Source organism: Pan troglodytes, chromosome 10 (genome assembly GCF_028858775.2).
Source record: "Pan troglodytes isolate AG18354 chromosome 10, NHGRI_mPanTro3-v2.0_pri, whole genome shotgun sequence".
NCBI classification, from domain to species: Eukaryota; Metazoa; Chordata; class Mammalia; order Primates; family Hominidae; genus Pan; species Pan troglodytes.
The window spans coordinates 86,080,250-86,092,871 of NC_072408.2; the positions used below are offsets into that span (position 1 = coordinate 86,080,250).

The window sequence follows — 12,622 nt, forward strand, 5'->3', positions numbered from 1 at the left end:
GCTTTTTACGTATTTACTTGTGTGAGTAGTTTATGTTTTTTCATATGTCCTGAGCTCTCTGCCTTACCCACAATGCCTTGACTATAAAGAAATGATAGCTAACTTTGGCCAGGTGCGGTGGTTCACGCCTGTAATCCCAGCACTTTGCAAGGCCGAGGCAGGTGGATCATAAGGTCAGGAGATCGAGACCATCCTGGCCAACATGGTGAAACCCCGTATCTACTAAAAATATATATAAAAATTAGCTGGGCATGGTGGCGTGTGCCTGAAGTCCCAGCTACTCGGGACGCTGAGGCAGGGGAATTGCTTGAACCCAGGAGGCAGAGTTTGCAGTGAGCCGAGATCGTGCCACTACACTCCAGCCTGGCAAGAGAGCAAGATTCCATCTCAAAAAAAAAAAAAAGAATTGATAGCTAACATTAATTGAGCTCTTGCTATGTTCCAGATGCATTAAAAGCTTTTTAACATATTAATCCCTTTCATCTTTAAGCCAGATGAAATGGGTACCACTGTAATCTTCACTGTATAGAGGAGGAAACAGAAACTCAGAACAGTGAAGCAATCTGAGTAGAGTCACACAGCCTCTAAGTGGCCAAAGCCAAAATCTAAACCTGGGTTAAGAGCCACCGAATACATGAGCATCACCCACATCTGGAGAACTTCAGTGCATACATTTCCCCCATGATTGATTTTCAAATCACCAAGTACTTTTAATTAACCTTCACTATTGTTATGATTTGACATTTGTTGTTCTATATATACGACTAATATCTGCCCCATACCATGCCAGAACATAAGAATACAACACCTAGTATTTTATAGATGAGTAATAGCAGCTGCCATTTATTAAGCTTTTGCCATGTGCCAGGCACTGCATCTTATTATTTAATACTCAGAAAGATCTATGGGGTACCTACCAATTTATTTCCACTTTAGAGATGAGGAAAGTGAGGCAGAGAGAGGTTAGATGACTTGCCCAAGATCACACAGCTAGTAAATGGTGAAGCCAGGATTTAAACTCAATGGCTGAACTCCAAAGCTTGGCTCTGAATGAGTGAAGAGATGTGTTCCTAGAAATCTAGCTTGGAGAGTCAAGAAAAGTAATAGGGAGGAGATGACATTTGACATATCTGGAAGGGCAAAGTGGGAAAGAAAGGAAACAATACACTCAAGGGAGACAACAACATGGATAAAGTACTGAGGAATGGTGTACCTGCAGCATAACAGGTGCTCAAAAATGCAAATGAAAAAAATGAATATCTTTATAGCCCATGAGTTAAAAGGTTTTCCACATCTAAGTGTTGTATGACTAGTGCTCTCTGTGTGTTTCTTTCAGTGCCACCATGGGCCTTAATTGCAATAGCCATAGTCGCAGTCCTTTTAGTCCTGACCTGCTGCTTTTGTATCTGTAAGAAATGTTTGTTCAAAAAGAAAAACAAGAAGAAGGGAAAGGAAAAAGGAGGGAAGAATGCCATTAACATGAAAGATGTAAAAGACTTAGGGAAGACGATGAAAGATCAGGTAATGTATTCTTTCTACATTTCTTCTTATTTTGTTTAAAAAAGATAAACAAATGTATTATTTTATGCCATATAATTATAGAAATAAACAACTTTTGGACCCATATCGTTTTTGAGATGCTTTGCAAACCTTTCGGTCATTGTTCAAGATCCCAAAGCATAATGGAGGCATTTGGCAGGGTTTTCCAATGTCCTGAGCATATAGAACAGAAAAGGGCATCCATGATCATCAGGCCCATCTTGATGGGTTTGGCATATGAGAATGAAGCCTGAATATTTTGATTACATCTGTTTAACCAGTCTTCATTGTGTTTAGAGTTAGAAAAATCAGATAAAAAGTGCCTGAGTGTTTTGCATTTGGGCAGGGGATCTTTCTAATTTCTACTGTTCACGGTCACTGTTAAATAACTGAGTTTCACAGCTGTTCATCAAACTTGATGAAAGCTGCTTTTCCTACATGTCCATCCAGCTGAAAAATTAGTTCTCAAGAATAATGAGTTACATGGGAGACGGGAGAGAAATATGAGCCAGTTCTAAAGAACACGACAGGATAGAATTTTTGCCTTATGAAAAAGTTTTCTTTCTTATTTCTTATAAGACAAAATTCTCATTTCAATTTAATAAGGACAATTACAACTATAACACTGGTTATAAAATCCATCTGGCTGGGTTATCTTTCCAAGCCCAAAAAAGCTATTTGGATGTTCTTTATGTTGCTATCTGTTTTTGGCTAAATTAATTGGACAACTTGGTTCAAGATAATGTTTACTATTATTAATGATAATTATTAAATGCCTCTTCATTTTTGAAATAATATCCATGTTGAATATCTCTAAAGAATATTTAATTCATATTTTAAAATTAAAATGTAAATGTACAGATTTTTAATAGAATTAACATTTTCAATTATCAATGTTTTCCATCAAATACAAAAGTTTTATTTATTCCCAAATAGCAAAATATATAAGCAGTTTTATAAATTTCTCTTATACTATTAATTACTATTAATCAAACTCTTAAACCTGAATCTCCTGAAGAACAATTTAATCAGGTGTTACAACAGGCATTTTAAGTACATTTGCGTTGTTTCCTAGTTCATTACACATTCAGGGACATTAACTCCCCTTCCCAGCTTCAGTTTTAAACTCTTTTTCCTCAAAGACACTATAGTATCTATTGATAATAATTTCACAAAGGCTCATGTTTTACTCCCTGCATTTTTGTTCTGTTTTGGAGCTATGGAATGGATGAAATGCCTGTACTCATACTCAGAGAGTTTTGGCCTGAGCTCGGAGTAGCAAGGGTTTGATTTTTCTGGCAATTTCTAATCACAGTCACAAAAGCCAATGCATAAACGTTCAACTACAGGTGTCTAATAAAGATTTTTCTCTTCAGTTAATTTAAGTAGAAACTAAAATTTCCAGGCATGTCTTACTTTATTTCCACACTTTTCATAGCAAGCAGGACTTGATAAAGATTTCTTTTAACAACTTATTGGGAGATTAAGTGTGGAAATAACCTCCTAGATGGACATGGACTGAATAATATGTATGTTAATTTTATCAATATTGTGAAAACAATAATTTGACAATAGACCACTATCTTTTTCATAATTATCATAAAATTTGAATGTGGTTTCCCTGTGTTCTAGAACTAATTAAAATTACTGAATAATGTTAAGTGATAACGATAGCATTTCTTCCTAGGACAATAAATCTATAATATTTGTGGGATTTGTTCTGTATGATGTAAAATTATAATTTGCAGCATAGTGGTGGTGTTTATTACCCCTGTTATGACCTGGATAAATGACCAAGATCTCAAATATAGAGAATTAATGGGGGTTAATTTTTCATTGATGATCTATTTTTTGGATGGGGAGAGACAGAGAAAATGATTCAAACAAAGAAATATTAAGAAGTCAGTGATAGTTTATACTAATCTGTTATTGCAAATTATTTAGAATTTCAACCACTCAAAAAGATGTTTTCAGTTATTTTAGGTAGAGCACTTTGTCTACATAGGACATTAGCTAGGTCTCAATTTTTCTAAGTTATGAACAATTAAATTCACAGAATAAGGTACAATTTGGACAGATGAATATACACTCCAGTGATAAACGTTTATATAACCATAGCTTATGCTACTTTTTGAAGCAGACAAAAGTAGCTAATCATGGGTTCCATCATTTTATGAAGAGGAAGGCTAAAAAAGCAAAATAGAATGTGCAGATTTTAAGAGGATGTTTCATCACATGATGATCACCAGATCACCCAAAATTCAAAACAGCATGAATACAAATTAAAAATATTATTAAATAATTATATTTTCAAAATATCTTCAGCAGAATGTTGAAGTGAACATGGGGAAGAAAATAAAGATGGCTTATGCCCTTCTCGTTTAAAAGCAAGACAAATGTGAGAGGCATTTTAGATATAATTTCTTAATCTTAAGAAATATCTATATATAGGCTCTATATACAAGATATAAAGGCTCTAGGACAATCAATACATTTTTACCATTTTAATTCATATCAAATTCACAGAAATTCAAATTTCAATATTCATGGCTACATGTCTCTATAGTAAGGTTTTGCAACCAAGGAAGATTTTTTTAAATATTCTGCAATGACTACAAAAAGTATAGACATTTATGTTGCATAAGATATATATTTATGTGTTCTTTTGTATGTGTTAAAATTGGAGAACACTAACCAGACAGAGGGAAAATATTCACATGTAAAGTCATAGGTCTGGAAAGGTCATTTCTCCACGGTTTTCACTAATGTGTGTGGATATTTTAATTTTTATTTCTTCCTTCTATGTCCTTATCTGTGTTGTGTCTCATGACTGTTCTGGACTGTCCCTTGCGGTAGGTTTCCTCTGCTACTTAGACATCCCTAGTCAACGCTCAGATACATTTAGTGGCCTGGCACCTGGGGCTCCACAGCTGAGGGTATATCATTCTGACACACATCAAGAGGCTGAACTAAATTGATTTTTTTAAAAATAAGGTGTTCTCATTTTAAACACGCCAACAGATTAAATATAACAGTATTAGAAAGCTCAAGTTTTAAGTTGATGGACACAAAAAGAAATTCAGTCCCTTGTGCTACTTTTCTAGTGCGCCTTATTAAATCCAAATCTGAACAATGTAACTGAGAATGAACAAATGCTCCTTTTGATGGTTGCAAACAAAGCACCTGTTGAATGTCAAAGCAAACCATAAGCATGCGCACTTAATCTTTGAAATTTAAAATAACGTCTGATGTTCCCAACCCAGCTTTTTCTACTGCAATTTATCAAACCTCAGTACTGCTAGGTTTACAAGCTTTTTCTTCCGAATTTTGTTCTATGAAGAGGAAAATAGTGCTCTTGAGATATTATAATAGCTACTGATTTAATAGGTCTGAATTTAATATGATGGTACAGAAAATGTCGTGCTTAAGCTCAGCCTTTGGGACAGGAATAGACTTAATCACTTCAGTGATGAACAGTAGCACTGAGAAATTATCAAAAATTTAGCCCTATTTCATGCAGAATAATTGCAAGGATGGTCCTGCCTTCTATTCAGGTAAAAACCACTTAGGGAGAAGGAGATTTAATATATCAGCTATTTCAAATTGCATTGGGCTGAAACATGATACATAAATTCAGTTCTGAAAGAGACTTTTGAAAAGGTATTTTAATCAATGAATTTTTCATTATAATAATAGAGCAACGTGCAGATTTATCAAACAGAAATAGATGTTAAATAGTTTGTTATTATTTTTTAAAAACCAAAATCTTATAGGAAGGCAAATTACCTAAGCTGCAATTTCCTGAGCACACCTAAGACAGTGTTAAAGACTTATACACAGGTAGGGTTTTGAAAGGTCAAAGGGATTCCACTGCCTGAAGTTCTCTAATTAAACTCAGTAGTTTTTTTTTTTTTTTTTTGTCACTTTACTATCACGTTACCTTTAGTGACCAAGCCCCTTGTTCAAAAATTAAACAATTAAAATAAATTTTAAAATATTTTCATGTTGTTTCCTGCCTTTAGCTATTAGTAAGTCAACATTTTAACATTCAAAGAAACAACGAAGCATAGATTAAACTTTCCAAATTAAGTGGTTTGTAGCTAACCAAATTTGATAATGTTTCTACACCGATGTATATCATGATGGCAATTTTCAATTTTCAAAACTCACTGAAGGCTCCTAAGAAATTCCCAGCAAACAAAGGGGAGGCATCACTGACAACAGCTCAATTCTGTTTATATGACCTTCCCACCTGAATGAGTTCTATTAAACTGTGATACAGCTGAGTCTCAGTTTTTTAGAATCAAGTTGGAGTTAACTGGGTGAAGCCAAATTAGAAAATCTTGTAATTTCAAGGACTGAAGGTGCCATTTTGAAGCACCACTGAAGGTCCCTGAGTAAGTGGGTGGATTGAACAGAGAATCTCCTTCCTGAGAATGCTGAACACAGCAAAGAAAAAAGACCATGTAGTCTTGGATGTGGGAGTAGCAGAGTGGAGGAACTGCGGTCTGATGACTGATGCCTATCTACAGCCTGGTTATACTTCTTGCATTTGAGTTCTATGAGAATTCTTAGATTTAATTTGAGAGCTAAGAAGAGTTAAGATTCCTTTACTTTATCAGAGATATAAAACAGTCCACCACTGGCATATCCATTTTGATTTCTGTGAGATTCTACAGTAATAAATGTATGCATACACATATATAAAATTAGCAATGAAAATGCTATAACCTAAAACCAGGAGACAATAATTGTGATATATAACACAACAATGAAGTTGAAATCATTAAAATACAAAGAGCCTTTGCAAATCAATAAGAAAAAGGCAAACAACACATAGACAAATTAGCAAAGGATATGTACAGGCAGTCCCCAGAAGAAAAAATACAAATGGTTAATATAAAAGTTTGTAATCTTTTCAACCTCAGGAAAATGTAATTTTGTATTTTTTTAATTTTGAATAATGACTGTGTATAGATTTCTAATTAATTATTCTAATTACTTAAAGCAGTAAGAATTACACATCCCTAGAAACAAAACTTCATGTACTTATAACCTTTGCTATTTTTAGCAAAATGTTTGCATGTTAGAAAAACACATTATATATTTTGATTTTTTAAAAAGAAGAGCATTTGAATGAAACTTATGAGTTAGTGAGCTTTCTAATATTTCCATTTATAGTACACTTAAGTTTTAGGTTATAAAGAGTATTCAATTGGTCAGACTGAGTTTTGAGAGTTCAATACAATTGATTTTGTTCTTAAATACAAAACGAATTCTTATGCCAATTTGTTTTTGACAGAACTGCAAACTTAACTCTTTTTATCTTTTGATATCAAACAGACTCTTAATCAATTTAATTCAGCCTAGCTTTTGGTGGAGCTGTTATGAAAATAAAGTGGTAAACTGAAATTGGAAGTGGGGTGAACTTTTCTCTAAACACGGATTTGCTGGTGGCATGTTTTTTTCCTCTTTTTCATACCATGATAAATGTATATGTGAAACACAGGGAATTTAAATTTTCTGAGGATCATTACTGAACTATCTTTTTCATAGGAAATAAGGCAACAAAAGGCCATGCATTTTATATTAATTATTCCACTGCATGTAGCGATGATATTTTATATGATGCTGAGCATCTCTTTAAACTACATGAATGTGAAACTTGGCCTGGTTAGTAGCATGTTTATCTTTCCTCTGAAAGCAGCAGTTTTATCAGAGCCAAATACAACACCAAGTTGACACTTTCTTTGCAACAATGTTACATTTTTTGCTTGCAATATTCTGAGGGGCTTCTTCCATCGCTTCCATTTTGCTTGCTGATTGGGGAAAGAAATTCCGTGCACAAAAGGAATTTAAAAAATATGTAAGCAGCAAATGTGAATGTGTGTCAGACAAACAGATTTCCAGCATCTTAGTGCTTGCTTCGAACAGCTTGGAAGTGTAACTACAGGCCCAGTTCAATTTGAGTTTTGATGAAAACTCTGAAATTCACATGTGATCCTTTCTCTATACATAGGCCCTCAAGGATGATGATGCTGAAACTGGATTGACAGATGGAGAAGAAAAAGAAGAACCCAAAGAAGAGGAGAAACTGGGAAAACTTCAGTATTCACTGGATTATGATTTCCAAAATAACCAGGTCTGAAGTGGAGAAATGTCTTCTAATTCCATTACATTTTCTGAAATTACCAAGTAGAAATTGCAGCAAGATACCTCTTAAAATATTTTGTTTGCTGCGAGGGGAAAATGCAATTATCAAAGCTATGGATGAAATAATTTCTAAGAACAGGCAGTCCCCTACTTGCTAATTTAACTTCTGGTAATTAGAATTCACAGTATTCAACCGATTACATCTACTTGTGGCACTTTCAGCAGGCAGACAGAATACAAATTAACTTGAAGCAGTCGGTCTGCTTCTGAGAGCTTCTAGCCACAGTCTCACCTTCTCAGCTTCCTCAGCCTGAGCTGCAGCAACCTTCCTTGGACTTTACAGATTTAGAACTAGACAGGGCTAGGGGCCTCTGAGTTGGGCCACTATTCTAGCCAAATTTTTGAAAAATAATATAATGATTTGATAAGGGATCAAAGATGAAAAATTAATTCTTGTCCATTAAATTTAAAAGCAGGATGGCCTTATATGATACTAGGTGAAACTCCTAGTGCTAATGAGATAGCAATTCTAAAAGAGTGAGAAAACCAGAGACTTACTTCTAGAAGGTAACAAAACAGGCATTTTTGCTTCAATTTCTCAAGAAGTCATGAAATGTCACCTAGATGAATGATAATATTGGCTACCTTTTATTGACTGCCTGTCAATAAAATAGAGATTGCTGAAAGAAAACTGTTAAAAATCGCTTTTCATTCGAAGACATTCCAGGATCCACAACGTTGATGAAAATGTTCCTTACCTTCTGAATTGTTAAAGAAATGTGAAAGCTGGATAAGAATTAGGGGAACAGGCTAAGTTAGAGACCAGGTTTTTAAAAATCTGTAAGACAGGCAGGGTGCAGTGGCTCAGGCCTGTAATCCCAGCACTTTGGGAGGCCAAGGCAGGCGTATCACGAGGTCAGGAGATCAAGACCATCCTGGCTAACACGGTGAAACCCTGTCTCTACTAAAAATACAAAAAAAAAAAAAAAAATTAGCTGGGCGTGGTGGCGGGCGCCTGTAGTCCCAGCTACTCAGGAGGCTGAGGCAGGAGAATGGTGTGAACCCGGGAGGCAGAGCTTGCAGTGAGCCGAGATCATGCCACTGCACTCCAGCCTGGGCGACAGAGCGAGACTCCATCTCAAAAAATAAAATAAAATAAAATAAAATAAAAAAATCTGTAAGACATAGCCCTTCTCCAAGTAGGAAAGTTTTAAAACTCTCCAGTTCATTTTGCTTCTCTCATCTTTTTGGGTAAAGAACTGATGAATGTAAAATAAATACAGTTACTAGTAATGCAGCATGTGCTAATGATTTCCAGTTTGATGGGAAATGAACAATAAATAAATGAAACACTAATGCTCATCTTTGATGACTAACATCCAAAGTCAGTAATGCTGTGAGAGCTCTAAGCAGTTGCAGAAATTCTGTGCTTTATTTAGGAACTGACAGTTCAAATAATGTCTTCACTTTCTAAAGTTTCCAGAGGGTTCCTCATGAAGGATGTACAAATATACTGTCATATTAAAAATAATTTTTTGATCAGCTTCATTATAGCCCTGGCTAGTTATTACATAATACATTCTAGAAAACTACATTATTGGTTTACAGGTTCAGGTTTGTAGTTATACCATTTTTAGTTAATTACATCTGACATTTGTGGTCATTTCTATCACTTCTATGAAAATTTGAGCATCAGGATTTGGTTAGGAGCAAAACCTCTTATTTATATATTCTAGGAAAGATCAAGGACAACTTATATTGGTCTTAATATATAACATATTTTCCAAAAATTTAATCTGGCTTTCTATATGCATCCAGTATTTTTTTCATCATATTGACCATTCATATTTTCCAGTGGAAAGCTAGTGGTGTCTCATTCTGATTAGTCATAATTTTGAAGCTTTCAAGTTAGCTTTAATTATTAATACTATAAGTATCATTTTATAAAGTAGTATTTTTAAGAAAACAATAATACTGAGAATTTTTTTACTAAAATATAGTGAGAGTACATTTACTGTTCCCTTTTCAGCAAACATCAAATCTAAAAAGTTATTTCATTCTGAGAAACTGATGAATTTTTAAAATATTATGCATTGATTTTTCCCAAATGTTCTCAGCTAATTTGATTTATAAAGTGATTCCTAAGAGGCAGGAAGTTAAAGTCTGAAAAACTTCATAAAGTTTGGATCAAATATATGTTTACCAAAACTAAAAGACAACCCTAAAATATTCTAATTAAGACGCTTTCATGGTACAGAGAAATGTGATATTTATCTCTTAGGCAGAAGTCAGAACAAGGTTGTAAAAAGTAACCTCATTCTTTATTAACAAAATATCCAAAAACTCTAAATTATAAATCATCTAGTTTCTAAAGAGTTTAAGCCATCTCTCTAGCATTTTTTCTGCTCAAAAGAAAATTGGTTTTAAAAAGTGAGGATGAGGAAATAGAATCTTACTTATTCGCATTACTACATAAAGGTAAATACCAAATACCTACTTAGCAAACAAAGAGACAGTTTGCTTTACTAATCATGTCTTTATAATCCGATGCCTATTTTAGCTGTTTTTTGACCATCTGTCTGTGTTTTGTTTACCTACAATCTAGCACTCTTATTGCCACTGTTGTATCATGATTCCACAAAAAAAAAAGATATTGAAGCATTAAAATAGAAACAACATAATCATTCAGGTTATTGGGCCATGTTAAAAATTGAGCCACCTAGCCAAAATGCACTTAAGTACACGGTAGGTCACAATTAAAATGGTTATGCATTTTTTTTAAGAGGGGGAATTGCTTTTTTACTCTACTAGCTAAAAAGGCATGAACTCAGATTTTCAGGCTGAGATGTAAAAACCTATGGTGTTACTGCATTTACAAAATAGCATATACCTTGAATAACAGTAAGAGTCTGCTTTGTTACCTATATGGATCTAAATCAGTCTGTTGACACAAAATCTCTAATGGCAGAGTATCTATGATAGTCTACTCACACCTCTTTTTTTCTTTGCAAAAATATTAACCATACCATAATACCTTAATATTCATAATGAGGCTTAAGAATGCATCAGTAAGAAAACAGACTTAAAGAAATGTAATAGTTCTGTGGTGTTTGGAAAAAATAAAAAACACAGTTACTCACCATTAAAAAACCTCACCTCTAATCTCCCTTCCTTTCTATGAAGCTGAAATTACATTTCTTTTACTCCATGTCCTATATTTAAACACAGAATCTCATAGATAATAATCATTCTACTGTAAGTTAAAATAAATGTAGTCAGCACACCAGTGAAGGTCAAATATAATAGAAACTAGAAGATCTTATTTTTTATCTCAAAATGCTACCCAATTTCTAAGAAATTTCTACTCAGCTAGCCTGAGGCTTTGATAAAGAATAAAAGTTTCCCACTTTGTAATTACAAACTTGTGATTGCTTAACAATGCATTTTCACTTACAAATCATGCTCTGGAAGAAAAACAATGCACAAGAGCTTTTAGCAACTGGAAAGTTATTTGATTACAACTCTTTTGCAAAAATGAACTCCATATTTAACTGCAATCAGCAACCTTTTAAAAGCCTCTTTTGTGCTTAAAACCAGGCTTCCCAGAGCCTGCATCAGTCATAATTGGGTTTCTGAAGTCTACATAGCTCAGTTCATTTGCCTTCTGTGTTCAGATTCATAAGAGAGTCAGAGTTTTATTAAAAATAAATAGGAAGAGGGAGAAATCCCAATATGCAGCGTTGTGAACAAATCGATCTTTTCCAAAATGTCCACTGATATTTATGTATGCTGTATTCTGTCATTTATTTCAGCTGCTGGTAGGGATCATTCAGGCTGCCGAACTGCCCGCCTTGGACATGGGGGGCACATCTGATCCTTACGTGAAAGTGTTTCTGCTACCTGATAAGAAGAAGAAATTTGAGACAAAAGTCCACCGAAAAACCCTTAATCCTGTCTTCAATGAGCAATTTACTTTCAAGGTATTTGTTAACATTTATTTATAACCTTTCCTTTGTTGTTTTACTTAAAAGACTGATCTCATCCTGACACATACATAGACATGCACATGAATGCTTGTTCAGGCACTCACAATAATTCCAGTCAGAATATGCAAAATTCTTATCTTCACTACAGTCAACATTTGATATTGCCTTTCAGCGTGTTCAGAGTAGGATTCGGTTCAGTCATTTCAGAATGGAATGGACTAGAACATGACTAGGATGTCATAGTCACATCTAAAAAGTGAGATCCCTCCCTGAAATAAAGCCAAAGGAATGAAATCATTATTTTTCTGAATTTCAAAGTTTGTGAAAATAAGTACATCTGTTACAATCCCAGGATTAAGTAAGCTATGTCCCAATGCTTAAATGGTACAAATAGACATGACTCTTGTAACAAAATTGTGTGTGTAGAGGGCAATTTGAGCACTTCAAAGTCATTCTTCTTAACTAATCAATAAAAGGAATATGAACATATTTTTTATTGCATTTCTAGCCTTTTTCCTTTACTCTAGGTTCTGCCCTGATGTTCTTCATCTTGTTGAGGCACCTCAGTTGACAAACAACAGAGAGATTCCAGCCATATAATATCTCATCAGGAAAACATGTCCTGCAGGTCTCCAGGATCTTCGTGGATCTTGGCTTGAAATCATTCATAAAAACAATTCTTTTGGTGGATATCTTTAACATGCGAAAAAACTTTTTAATGCATTACTTAGAACAATATGTTTCTGAAAAATGAAATATCTGTGAATATGCCAGCAGGCTAATTCAAAATCACCACGTCCATCAGCCAGGCTTAGCATGTGCCTTGTGTTGGCAAACATTCTGGGATGAAATAAATTGAAAATGAGGGCATGAGTCATTTTCTCAAACCTTGTTTTCAATTATGTAAAGGGGAAGTGTCTTTCTATTTACTCTAAAATTTCTGA

The 12,622-nt window shown here is 34.3% G+C and overlaps 1 protein-coding gene across 7 annotated transcripts in view; it reads left to right on the plus strand.

Moving 5' to 3' along the window:
- The window catches only part of SYT1 (synaptotagmin 1), a 588,739-nt gene that overhangs the window by 421,383 nt on the left and 154,734 nt on the right, over positions 1 to 12,622 (plus strand). For 5 of the 7 annotated variants that reach the window (XM_016923901.3, XM_016923902.3, XM_054664526.2 and 2 more), the window contains 3 exons: positions 1,337 to 1,521; positions 7,559 to 7,681; positions 11,505 to 11,672. In XM_016923901.3, the coding sequence (XP_016779390.1) occupies positions 1,337 to 1,521; positions 7,559 to 7,681; positions 11,505 to 11,672 (476 nt within the window). The remainder of the gene's footprint in view (positions 1 to 1,336; positions 1,522 to 7,558; positions 7,682 to 11,504; positions 11,673 to 12,622) is intronic. The other 2 variants (XM_016923903.3, XM_009425895.4) reach the window with 1 other exon arrangement.